Source organism: Mugil cephalus, chromosome 13 (genome assembly GCF_022458985.1).
Source record: "Mugil cephalus isolate CIBA_MC_2020 chromosome 13, CIBA_Mcephalus_1.1, whole genome shotgun sequence".
Lineage (NCBI taxonomy): Eukaryota > Metazoa > Chordata > Actinopteri > Mugiliformes > Mugilidae > Mugil > Mugil cephalus.
Window position 1 is genome coordinate 21,456,833 of NC_061782.1, and position 14,202 is coordinate 21,471,034.

A 14,202-nucleotide genomic window follows, 5' to 3' on the forward strand; every position below is an offset into this window, starting at 1 on the left:
TTCATGTCACTGCCAAGTATTCAAACAACCTCTGGAAGTCCACTTTTTAGGCTTTTCCAGGAAGGCATTTGAGGGAAACGAGCCAGAGAGTCCAAGCCATCCACATCTGTGCACATCCGACTGATCAAAGAAGGATCTGCGTCAGGTCGAGTTAACAAACCTCACGGTGAGGAGCGGCTCTGAAGCGTGTGATGGCTGTGTTTTTGGCAGTTTGAGGATATTTCAGAGGGAGCAGATGAGCCGGTCAGGTGAGAGGAAGCTGCAGAGTGGAGGATTAAACCTAGCCGGCCGCTCTGGAAGACGTTTCTGGTGAGTTGCTTTGATATGAGCTCATAGACTTCAAACCTTTCACGCAACCTCAGACGCAAATCTGAGAACATTTTGTTACCTTAACAAGAATGTTCCTCCTCCCTCGCCTCCAAAGTATCCAAAGATTATAAAAGAATCTCTTGGACTGAGTGGTTAAAACATGCTGATAACATGTGCAGATTTTTATGTTCACCTTGTGTTCTCTCTCCTTTTGGAGCAGAAATTCAAGGAGATACTAATGAATTCAACTCAAAAGGTTAAAGGTCCACTGCCATTGTAGGATTTAGAGGAATCTAGAGGTGAGACAGCAAATTGGTTTCCCCTCACCTCATATTCGGTGTCCACTAAAAGCTTAAAAAACTTGAAAGATCCTCTCTAAAGTCGAGGTTCTGGGCTACTGTAGAAACGTGGAGGAGAAACATGGTGGATGATGTGTGAGGTACAGTTGTGAAGGGCTCATTCTAAGTTAACAAAAACACAGTGTTTCTTATTTTCAGGAGGTTACGCACAATTAAAGACGTAATTTTTTTTGCAAACAGATAAATCTCGTGGTCAGACCTTTATCTAGTGCGTTTACTTTTCTGTGCCTGTGGACAGTTTTTCCTTGCTGAGCTGCAGCAGAAGGACATGAACACAAAGAGAGAATTTAAAAAAAAGAAACAGCTGCAGTCCAGGTGTGGGTGTGGGAGTTGTTGCCTCAGTGTCTCAGAAAAAAATAAAATAAAATAAAACAAAACACAAAACCACTATTATAAATGGTCACTGTAATTAATTAATTAGTAATAAGAGTCCTTGTTATTATTTTGTCATTGTAGCTGTTAATTAAGTAAATAGTAAATACATCTTAGCATGAATTAACAATTCTCTGCGCGTGGATGAAAAAAAAAGGAACAATCAGCATGTGGTTAATTATTGATGCGATCATGCTGACGTAAGGAGCTGCTTGGTGTTAAGTGAGGTATTTTCTGAACGACAAGTATCTTTATTTACCTTTATTTACTTTTCTGTCACTCCTTCAAACAGCCTAGCAGCGAATTTCCATAGTGTCTGGAAGCTTCCAGGGTTCAATAATAGGAGCTTTGTCCAGGTCTCTAAAATAGCTAATGCTAGGGTGGAGATAGGTGACAGACAGATAAGTAATCAATAGGTTCAATAAGGCTGGTGACTTCAGAGTGAGTCATAAAACATGTTCTAAGACATTAATCTCCTGATGTAGCTGTGCGTGGTTCCTACGCGGTGGTTGGTAGAGACTTAGAGACTGTTCCCAATGACCACATCTTCACTGCTGCAATTTGATTGTTCAATTTAACTTCAAAGATCCAGCTAAATATTAACTATGCATTGTCAATACTCTTGCCTGTCAGCGACTTAGACCCTCAGTAATCATCCATTTAGCATATCAACAGGAAACAAAAGCACCTTCGTCCCTCACCTTACTGGCTTCACTGTTAATTACACAGAAGAGGTTGGCTAGTGGCAGGATTTACATTAACAATGAAGCTGACTTGATTGCCTCCTAGATAAGTTTAGAGGAATAATAATAATAACAACTACTCTGAATGCGTTTTATCTTCTCTGTGCTTTGGCACCTGACCAGAAAGTTCCATTTAGCTAAAAAATAATTAACCTGGCCGAAGAACAATGCGGATATGTCTGGTGCAAAATGCAAATAGTTTCAGATGAATTCAGTTAGCGTTTTATGAAGTGCTGTCACGACCTCGGGTCCTCTTTCTTCTCCTATTGATTGACGTTTAAATTATTCACCCGCTTCTCTCCGAGCAATAAATCCTCGACCCGCTGTCCCAGAATGCTTTGTGCTCCACTCTTCGAGGCGCACAGAACATACAGACGGTCTAAATAATTCAAGGGAATCACTGAAAAGCAAGTTTCACTTGAGTGACAAACTGCTGACACCGAGGCATTAAATATTAACATCTTTTCCGTACATTACATGACATTTCCTGTCTGGAAGCTGCTGGAGGAAGCTGCGTTCGTTCAGGAGGTTCAACGCTGCTAACTGGTGGTGGAAATGTCTGAGAATCTGCCTGGCCCGTTGCACATGTTCATTTCTTTCTTTTTTCCCTTATCTGACAGGTAAATGATCTCTGACAGGTTTATTTAACCATATCAGGAAGTACTGTTTGTACTTCTTGCTCAACAGGAACGTTGTGATATTTATTACCTGCTCTGGTTGAAGGTGTGTATCTTGACCCGGTGGTGTGTGTACTTCTGCAGGATTTTCTTTGTGTCTTCGTCAGTGTTGAAGGAGTTCATGAGGACCAGGGGCACGTCTGTGTTGTAAGTCTTGTTCAGGTGCTGTGGGGCGTTCGAAAACAGGGAGCAACATTTAGCATCATTGATCCAGCAGAGAGTGACTGAGCAGCAGCAACAGACAGACTTGGAAATGCGGTCGTTGAAGGAGTGTTGAAGACGTCCCTAATAAACTCCCCACCTGTCTTTTAAAAGCTGAAGATGTGGATGAAACAACTTCAAGTAAACTCAAACAAGTCTACCACTTTTTTGTAGGCGTAAGCACATGATTTAGACGACAGACAATATTCACATTCACATTTAAATGTAATTTTCCATCTTTGCCCTGAAGCAGAGTGGAAAACTTACAACAAATAACAGGTTCTTGTCGAGAACCATCTGGCAGAGCCATGAATCTGAACAATCTCATTCAAAAGATCATTTCCTTTATCCATTTCTGCTCAGAGACAATTTATTTCTGCATTGCTGTCAGATAGGGGCCCTGCAAGGAATGTTTCTTAATCGTGTTAACAATGACCAGGTAAATATAAAATAAAATACTACAACGCACTAAACAAGCTATAAAATTCTTTGAAAAGGGAATGACTTTACACTGCATGACCTGACCTCAGGATGAAATAATGATGACTAAGATGAGGCAAAATGAATGTGGGGAGAGGAGGAGGCGCAGTTATGAATCGCTGTCGAGAAGCCGTAAAGACATAAGGAAATTGTTAAAGACACGAATTTCCAGCCAGTGGCAGAAAGAAGCGAATGGTGGGACTTCTCTAAACTCAAATGGCCCTCAAGTCGCCCTTTTTACCATAAATGAGCGAGGATGGGTGTTGGCTGCCCATGAACGTTAAGCAATACTTTCCTCCACCTTTAAGATGTTCTCCTCCTCGGCCTCACTTACATCATAATCCACTGCACATAACTCCGTCACTAAATCAACTTTATAATACAAAGCTGTCTCCACTGTGTCATGATTAAGATTTAGCTGGAAAAATACAGAATCTTCCCTGTAATTCAAATATATTGAAGTGGCAGATTATTACCGCTGTAGTCGTTGACTGATTGCAGATTATTTTCTTATGTTCACACACAAAGAATTCCAACATATGTCTTGTTTTGTCTTTCAATCAGCTCTTCAAAAATCAGATATTAGTTTATTATTGCACAAGAAACACTGAAAATATTCACATCTATGTACCAAAAAAAACCAAAAAACACGGACAGCTTTTAACCTGCATATTAAACAGCCACATTTCAACTACACTCCTCCATGCTTTCTTAATTTAACCGACTTAGAGGAAAGCAGTAAATCTCCAGCAGCCAGGTGGCGCCCTTCCAGTGAGATTTTTGTTAAGCCCCTTCTGCTCTCAGCGAGAGTGTCTGGTCCAAAACAAACATGCGGCTGAGACAGGGGCGTTCTCACAGAGGAGACCTGTTTAAGGGGGTCGGCGTGTGTGTGGGATCCATTTTCCCTCTTTCAATAGGCCGATTCAGTCGGCAGGTAATCTGACCAGACCTGGGCAGGAAATGGGAGAGCAGTGACTCCGGCACAGAGACAGCAGTGTGCTGGGAGGAGAGAGGCGTCCCATGAGGCCATTACGAAACACACACACACACACACACATGTTACACAGACGCACGGCTCTCCATATAAACTCGGTTACAGAGTTTTATAAACGCCAACATCATTACTTGTGGTAGACGTCAGTTTGAGGCCTAAAACTATTCTCCCAAAAAGCTGCTTGATTACTGTTTATTCGCAGTGAACGCCATCGAGTCCAAGACAAACGTCTCTAAGGGGACAATAGAGTATATTTAAGTTATTTAACTATGGTTTAGCTGAACTACCACACTAGGAAGAGAGTATACGGAAGAGAATAAGTTACACCCACTGCTTGCCTCCAGCACATAGCCCTCTCTGTTTCTTTGCCAATCCCACAAACCTGCCCGCCCGCACTCCAACAGATCGTCTTTCACTATAGCTTCCCCCAGATATCACACGCCACTTCTTTTAAGACGATCAGCTCTTTAAATAAAAACTACAAGTCTACATAAAGTAACAGTGGCTTGTTACTGGTGGAGGAGAACGGCCTCGCGGCACTCCCCTCTTTTAAATTAGTGAAGATAAATATATCATGAATCAATGATATGCAGAGGGCATGGCTTTATTGCAAATACATCAGTTCCTGTTCTATTCTGAGATCATGCACACAATGCGTTCACTGGTGTGGCAGTTACGCACCGCTGAGTGAGGCAACACCTAACGCCTTGTTGCCGCATGTGATTCGAAAGAGTGTGATATATAAGGGATGGATCTACAGGCTAAGTGCTAAACCTTGTGTTCAAAAACAGCACAGAAAGTGTCACGGCTAACTAAACACACGTGTGTGTTTATTTATTTTATTTATTTATTATTTTTTTTGTTAAATGAAGCTGCAGCAGCGGGTGAAGTGGTTCTTATACCTCTATCTGCTGCACAGTGAGGTCCAGGAAGGTGTTCTCGTTGCGGACGCTGATCAGGCTCTTGGGGCCCTTACATCCCATGCTGGTGCCCAGGCCTCCATTCAGCTTCACCACCACCAGTTTGTTCAAGCTGTCGGCCACGTTGTCCGGCAGGCCGCGAGCAGCGATCTTATCGTAGGGCTGGATCTGTGGGAGAACAGAGACAGAGGGAGACAGCCGGGGGGGTCAGAGGAGCAGCAGGCGTACGTATGAAGGGTCTTTAAAAGCAGTGGGACTTTATTGCTCTAGTAAATGTTCACACTAATTTGTCTCAGGAGTAATGTGGCACGTTTGGTTTTCTCCTGCTTTTCTACATTCTTGCAGGTAAACTGGTATCGGTGTACGTTTAAGAGATGCAGAACAGGGACTATTTTGAGCGCGGGCTGATTAATTATCAACAGAGCGAGGCCGGTGATGCAGAAAAGTCATGAAACGTTCATTTGATCGTCAGCAAAGTGCTTCTGGTAAAACAAGAAAATACGCGAGACTCGCTTTTTGGCACGTTTTTACAAGATGGCAGTAATTATGACGGCTAAATAGTCAACAGCACTCAGCTCTTCTGTTGACTTATTGGAAAACAGTGTGTGTAACTCCGCATTACTGGATCAATACTGCAGCTCCCACATCAGCATATTCACACATCATGTATTGACTTCTTTCATTCTCTCCCAGGATGAAGCATGAACGGAGGATGTGGAAATCTATTAACGCTCTGCCAACCTGGTAAGACTGGTTTGGAGAAATTCACAGCAGTGACATGTAAAGACTGGGGGAGGGGGGAGGGGCTGTTTCTCCTCAGGTTCCAACCAGCTTGAATGAATTTCATTCTTCCACCCGGAATCTAAAATCAAGTTAGAAAGAAAAACTGGCTAGCGCGCGGAGGCATCCAGGGACACCAAATTCCAACCAGATGTTACGACAGATTTCTGAAATTTTGGATGCGCCAGTGTCTCTGCGCAGCCTTGAGACATTACAAATATGTTGGCTTTTTCATTTATATTCTCTCGCCAACCACTTACAACATATTTATAAATGGATTAATTACACAATACAGCCTCAGTCATGGACAGAACTAGAGCAAGCACAATGAACCCATCTTAATATCTGAACCCCATTTCTCACAAATATCAACCCAGCACCCAATTACACCAGATCAAAACTAATAGCCCTAACTAACTAAACATCCTCACAGAATACATTTCCTTGGAAAAACTCTCAGCCGCTCTCCAAGACCAAACTCATTATTTTGAAGCAACCTGGACCCCCCAGAGCCTTACATTTACTCTCCGTCACCCCATGCTCTCAACCTGACTAGTGTTGTCTTAAAAACAGTAACGTTCCTATTATCATTTATTTATTTTTTCTACGCTTCTTTTTCAATTGTATATTAGTTTTTTTTCCATTCTACAAAAGGTTTTGAGCATAAACCACACACTCAAGCAACAGTATTGTTTCTATCATACCAACCCCTACTCCTGTCTCATTTGTGTTTTATTACTGTGTTTTTTTTTTCCGCCTGTTTAGTTGTATTACTATCACTGTCTTGTTTCAACACATCCTAGACCTCAGCTTCAACACAACGAAATGTGTTGGCCTTCATCCTGAGACGCCAATCAGCGATCAGCAGACCTCCTGGTGGAAACAGACGGCCTCTCCTCTTGTGTTAATACCCCTGACTTGCCCCACATGGAGGGTGGGGTTACAAATACAACACTGCAACACCTCAACACTGCTGCTGTTCCCTCACTGCCCTTCGTGGTGGACAAATTTCTGGCTTCATTATGGAAAGCTGTAAAATGTGTTGTACACAACAGTGTCAACTGATCAAATCCCTGCTGGCGTTAAAACGGAAGGAAAAAGAGGAATCCGGCGTGAGATGAGTGAGATGTTGTTCAGTTGATATCCCCATCTTATCCCTGTACCCCCGCAAGGAAACAGCTTCCTCATCAAGATACTCATTTCCCTCCCTGGACAATACAAACCGGAACAGGTTTTCTCCTTGACTCTTGTTTGCATGCCAAACTAATTCTGTGTTTGTTCAGACACTTCTTTAGTTTGACTGGAGAGCTTCAGGACTCAACATGTGAAAGTAATCCACAGCTACACTTTAGGATGTTAAAAAAAAAAGATGTGTACCTCCTGGTTCTCACACACATCATAAACCACTGCAAAAAAACAGCAACAACAGTAAAGTAAACCGAAAATTTAAAGTTCACTATCTCATGACGAAGATTTAGACTTAGTAGAAGGATGAATCTTTATTTACTTATTTGTTTATTTCTTTATGTGATCACAGCACTGAAGTTCAAATACATTAGTGTGACTTAAGCACTTAAACACTTGCTTAATGGAGCTATGCTCGAAATTTGACTTTCTGAATGTGGTCCTTGTCCCAGTTTACATGCAACACAGAAAATTGAATAATTGACGGGAACATGTCCTCCTCCTCCCCACTAGGTGGCGATACGTGTCTTTTCAGCGGGTTAATACCATGTTAATACGGCCCGCTTTCCCGGTTGACCTATTACGTCATATAATAAACAAGAGTCGTTCATGTGGAAGACCGGCATTTCAAACATCAACGAGATCGATAATCTTGTGTGCGCGCTACTTATTGTATATGCTATCCCTCAGACGGCTCTTCTACCGGCTCTGTCTACCTTCTTCTTCTGTGCCCGGCTTTCTTGGATGTTTTTGTTCCGGGCTCATATGCCAGCACAGCGGTTGTAGAGCTTGCGCACAGGCGTTGTCCAGTTAAAGTCTGATTAAGGTGTATACATGCAGGGGAAAATCGATTTCCAATCACATCAGCTGGGTGTCTTAATCAGATAAGAACAACTACGACGTTAGTCGGAGTAATGCGTTTACATGCACGTAAATTGTCCTGTTAAAGTGAGATTAAGGCAATATTTAGTTTTTTCACACACATGTAAACATACTGACTGATTGAATCTTGATTCCTCATTTCATTAATGGCTCAAAATGGTCAGGAAACAAAAAGGATACTTAGTTACAATATAGTTTACTTTAGTTTGTATTGTAAAGACCTACTATTGTCTTCTCTGACTGAAGAGCTTTCGATTTTAACAATTGAAAGAAATCCACAGCAAACAAGAACCACCCTTGGATTACGGACGCTAACACAGATACACGTTAGCAGGCTTTGAAACATTTAACAACTAAATCACGGTTTGCACAACCTGTTAATCAGTATTGGGAGAGGAGGGAAAACATCTGGAAAGTACACTGTCATCGCTAAAGTGTATTGGGAGCACAAGATTCATGTTAGTATGCATAATGAAATATTTAATTTGCTGTCTTCTTGGCTACAGTGGCTAGAAAGACTGTATCCTGGATGTGTCACTGGTTGGAGGATTACGTGTCTTCTGACACAGAGTGCATACTGGATTTTCTCTAATACAGAGTTTTCCCACGGAGCCTGCCTCTTACAAAGACATGAGATACTCAAGAATTGAATAGTAAAATAAAATTTGAGGTAGTTCAGATAGGTAGTTTTCCTCAAGGTTCTATACTTGGCCCACTATTACTTTTTACATTAACAGTATTGTCACACCATTGCAGATAGATAATGTCCTTTTTTAAGTAGATGATACAATCTTCTCAAACTCTAATCTAGAGTTTGCCCTAAAGTTCTTTGGACATCTTTACTCTTCATGGGAAGCCACCAGCAAAGGATGTCTGTGAATTTTCTCGGTAGTCCATGTAATTGTATATCCAAAAAAACATGTTTCCTTACAGAAAAAAAATACTTGGATGAGTGGTGAAATGTCTTCAAGAAACTCTAAGTCCAGCTTCAAAATGTTTTTTGAAACAAGCGGAGCTGGAATCATCCAAATCCTCAAAAAAATATATATTTTTTATGTTTTTATATATGTATGAAAATAGCTCATGTAATAGTAGACTAGTTGTCACTGGGAAAGAACTGTTCATCTGATCCCAGGAGTGTTAAACCATTCAAAAACAGTAAGATTTGTGGATTTAATAAAATCACCAAAAGATTTTTGGTGTAATGTGAGCAATCATAATCAGAAAAATAATTTGAAAAACTGCCTTACTATCCTCTTAGGAGTCACACATACTACTGAATATTTCCATCAAATATTTTTGGTATTCATACTTTTTATGTCCTCTCCCACTGAGTTTCTTTTTCTATTAGAATAAAAACTAACCACTGCTGTTACTGTCCAGAACCACAAACCAAAGAAAAACGCAGTATCGCAACAATTCACAAAACTGTCCTCATATCACCTCTTACATACCACACACACGGTGTGACTTCTTCCAGCTGTCAGTGCTGCATGCCGTAAATCTTTCTGCAGGACCGGTCTGACATTCCAACATTGACATTTTTTTCTTTTTTCTTACGGCCCACAAACGATCTTGAAGACGAGTTTCAAATGCTCAGTACCATGGAGGAGAACAGCAGAATTGTTTTCTCATTGAGACCGAAAAGTTTCACACGTGTTTGTTGTGCACACAGACTGTCAAAACTAACACATATGACCATATGGTCTGTTTTAATAATCCAACAGGCATGACAATAAAAACTAACAAAACGCTATTTTGAGATTTTCTCTCTATAGGTGGAAAACAATTACATTAAGTAGGGACCCCCTACCTACTATATGTGTTTTATATTAAACTTGGCCTTACTGCTATTTATAATTATACATTATTATTGTCATTTTGCATTCAATGTTAAGCTATCGCTTATCCCTTTACTAAAATATGTTCGATTCGTTTTAATGTGTATTTAAAGAAATTTAAATCTGTGGGGGAAAATTAAAAAATAGATAAAAAATGTCAAATCATGGGGCAGTGTTTAGCTCACTGAGTAGAGCACCCGCCCCACGTGTTGGAGCTACAGTCCTTCCTTCAGGCCGCCCTGGTTTCCTGCATGTAGTTACCCCCTCTCTGTCTCCCATTTCCTGTCTATCTTCACTGCATTTTCCATTAAAGGTTAAAAAGCCCAAAAGATATGTATAAAAAAAATAAATAAAAAAGTCCAATCAACTGAAGATTTTGTGACCCCCCCTGCAGGACCTCCGCGGACCCCTTAGGGGTCATGGACCCTCTGTTGAAGACCTATGACTTAAAGGAGCAGTGGGTATAATTTAACAAATGACACTTCACCTTTTCCATACGTTTTAGGAAAGTGTTTGACCGACCATCACTGTGCGTTCTTGTGTTATTGCAGACTGCTGAAACAGCATCAGTTCCTGGCCAAGTACGGTTCCAACAAGTATGCATCTGACAAAGTTCAGTCCAAGGTAGCTTGTTATGTCCGAACTACTAAGTCACAAGTTTATGCACTTGTAGAAACATGCAATAACATGCCAGTGCACTTAAACACGAAGGACAATAATGTAAAAAATAAAATGAATAAAGTAAAAATTGTGATGGATATTTTTCAGTATTTTTCCATTCTGATTAATAAAGAAAGGACTAGCACATTTAGATTTAGGTCATTGTTGTCACAGCTAATCTTCACTACGTTGCAGTCTTACACATCTTAAGACAAACTGATCTCATGTTCTCTCATTTTCTTTACACTCACTCACTTCATCTCATATCTTCAGTTTCCCCCATCTCTCTCTGTTTCTACTCCACTCTGTTTGATACTTGCCTCTCTAGCTTTTCTCACCCTAACTCTAATCACCTCCCTGCCTCCGTCTCCTATTTTCAACAGAAAGTCTCTTCTTTTCACACGTCATTCATCTGTTCTTGATCTTCTCTCCATCTTTAATCTTCTCTATCTCTTTTTCCAGCAGTACAAAAATAGGGAAAGAGGAAATGACGGGCCGGTGTGCGTCAGTAATGTAGTAAGACAAATACCTAAGAACGAAATCTAAGACTAACGTCAAGAAACCATCTAGTTGAACCTGTGTGATCACTATATGCTAACAGGTAACACACAAGTACATATTTGGGCTGCAGAGTGTCCAATCAGGAAATGCAGGCTTGGAAAATATCCTTCATTCAGACACCGTATTCTGTTTTCTGTTTTCTGTATTCTTATTTTATTGTATCCAACATACTGAAGCAAAATAAATAAACTTCAATGCCAGTGGCCACAAGCATGCTGTACTCAAATCAACAGCATCTATAACACATATCTATAAATGTTGTTAACATAACTAATATAAGGACTGGTACACTAAAACCCCACTTTCTAATAAGGTCTCATATATACAGGCCTCATTAGTTGTAGCCACCTTGTTTATTAATATCTAATGAATCATTCATGAATTGCAATAAGTTTACATAGGAGTGTTTCCATTGACTAATATCAAAACAGATGGATCCAAATAGCAGAAATTATTTGAATTTCCATCAGTGGTCACTCTTGTGGCACTTCATTTTAAACACTGTGATGAATAAATGCAGCTGTTCAATATGGGTGAAAAACACTTAAAGAAATGTTGCAAAAGACCATTAAATCGTTTTCCTGATTTGTTTGTGTGACAGCTAATAGTCAATTAAGATACTTCTACCAATTCAGACCTCTATAAATCCTTAAAGTGACCCACAGTCAGCTCAAACACTACACGGGTAGAACAAACACAAATATCATCTCATACCGTCTGTTCAAAGAGACAATATATTTGATACAAGTGTTCAAACTAAAGCCGCAGGACACTGAGACAAATCAATGCCAGTTGGATAAAATGAAAACAACTGGCATCAAATCTCAAAGCTCTGACAGTGAAGAGACAAGAAACAAATCGTTTCCAACATCTTTTTAACACTTTCAGAAGAGCGGAGACCACAGAGGTTTAAATGTGCAATGACCCTGGTCTCCACATGTCCAGTGACAGGACAGCTGTGTGCTTTTGTCTCACAAAAAAACTGTTCATTTTTGTATACGTGTACACAAGCTATGCTACACTTTATATGGTCCAAAGTTTTGCCACTGCATTTTCGTGCAATCTTACCACTGCAGTGTTTCTGTTATTAGTCATACTTTCCACCATCCCAACGAATAAAAAATACATGAGAATAAACATCTCCCCTTTAAGAAGACAGGATTTACTTCACAGTGACTCAGCACGCCTGATTTGGACATGTTCTGACTCAATTAACGTGACAAATGCAAGTGCCTTCGCATTAAACACTCTAATTTGTTTCATATGGAGTCACCACAACGGAACAAGAAACAAAGTCTACAAACCAATGCTGTATTTCAGCTACTCTGGCTGTTCATCTTTACTGCTCTAAAGCGCTCAGCTACAGCTCTGACTGACACAAAACGCCATGTTCGGACTTCAAAGATATCTCTTGGGATCAGCTCGAACCGGAGAGGTTTGCACTCTTCAGACTCTGTCAAACCTTTGTCATTCCTTGCAGCTCACACAAAGCAGCGTCCGGGTGACTGGAAGAGTCCTGAGAGATGAGGAATGTGGTTTCAAAGGCAAACTGGCGACTCTACCCTGTGACTCACTTTATAAGGCGAGCGACACGCTGGAGGGGGTCTGCTAAGTAGTGACTGCTGAAGTGTTCGTATGGGGCATTTAAAGGCCATGTGATCACATTGCAATCAACTTCAAAAAGAGAAACTTAGCCCAGTTTTAACTGAAAGTACTCTGACTGGGTAGTATTTTAGATTATGCCTTCATGGGTCTGTTCACACCATAAGATCTGATCTGGGCAATCTGAATCTGAACACCCCACCCCGGACGTACTGAGATTGCATTTAATAACTCTGGCCACATTCAGAAGTGATATGGGTCGCATTTGTCTGCATTGCTCTGGTAGTGTGAATGCAGTGGGTCCCGAGTCACATTAAAGACCAATACTCAAGAGACGTGCTCCCGGAATTTGCCTCATTCATTCAGAAAAAAACACAAGATTGTTATAAATGATCGCCTGGACAAGGAAAAGCAGCGTAAGTGATGTTTGCTCATTAGTAATCAGAGCTTTTTAAAATAGTCCGTTCTTGTACCAAAAAGTAATTACATCTAAGTAAGAAGTTACCAATTAAAGAGTTTAATATGAGTAAATGAGTGTGATTCAGTTCATTCTTGATGCTGTCATGTTGCTGTATAAGTCACGTGTGTGGTTACATATTTCCTCAGTCACTGGAGTCTTTATTTGCCTTTATTACCAGTGAGTGTATGCCTCATGGCTGGTATGCATATGTGGATGTATAGGATTAGTTGTTTCTGACTGGCCTGAAGTCATGTGACCATACGTCTGTGCCAACTTTGTAGGAGCTCCACTGACCACATGCACAGCACGTGTTCATATATATGACGCAGTGTGTTTGAAGCCGAAATGTGTCAGTCTAATAAAATTGTTAAACATATACAGTAGGAGTATTAAACTGGGATCAGACATCACAAAATGCCTGCCTTGTTCACCGTAACTGTTATTTCATCTTGGTGTGATAAGTATTCTCTGAAGCATATCAGTTAGAGTCAGGTGTAATATTATTGTGTTCACGGTAGCAGAGATGAGAAGGAGATCGTGACAAACTGGAGCCTTATTAAAGGCCAGAGGGAGGACGTTCAAAGGCGTATTTAGGAGAAGAGTGACAGATACACGTGTGTGTGGAACTTCCCAGGAAGGACTTAAGATAATTACATAATTGTACAATACACAATGCACAAAGACCAGTTTGATGAGTTTTAAAACAATGATTTAAAGAAAGTATGTATCTGTCTGTGTATTACGAAACTATAAGTGTATACTTTTATGAGCGACAGAAGAAAATGTACAACTCAACTTTTTGCAAAACAAATAGTAAAAGCGTCTTGAATTACATGAAAGTAAAAGTGAAAGAATTAGAAAAATAAAAACCTGATGGATGAGTTTTGAGTTCCGTTTCGTTCAAGTAACACCTAAAAACAATAGCTAAGTAACTAATAAACCACCATAAGGCATCTGATCAGGGCATCTCCAGTTCAAACTGTAACCACATGCATCAACAGATATGAGTCAGAGTTTATGACATCCATCTCTTATCACTGTGACAGGTTGCACTGGAAGTTACACTTTGCATTTACACTGAAACCAGGACGGACGTCCTCCTGTGGAATCATGATGTAAGGTGTACTTCCAGTTTGCACAAGGTGTGAATTTAAGTCTTCCGACAAAGTTAATATT

The 14,202-nt window shown here is 40.4% G+C and overlaps 1 protein-coding gene across 3 annotated transcripts in view; it reads right to left on the reverse strand.

Annotated features, from left to right (window-relative positions):
• Positions 1-14,202, reverse strand: part of ugp2b (UDP-glucose pyrophosphorylase 2b) — a 28,791-nt gene that overhangs the window by 7,463 nt on the left and 7,126 nt on the right. For all 3 annotated transcript variants that reach the window (XM_047604075.1, XM_047604076.1, XM_047604074.1), the window contains exons 4-5: positions 5,038-5,223; positions 2,492-2,625 (exon numbers count right to left, since the gene is read on the reverse strand). In XM_047604075.1, coding sequence (XP_047460031.1) covers positions 2,492-2,625; positions 5,038-5,223 — 320 coding nt within the window. The remainder of the gene's footprint in view (positions 1-2,491; positions 2,626-5,037; positions 5,224-14,202) is intronic.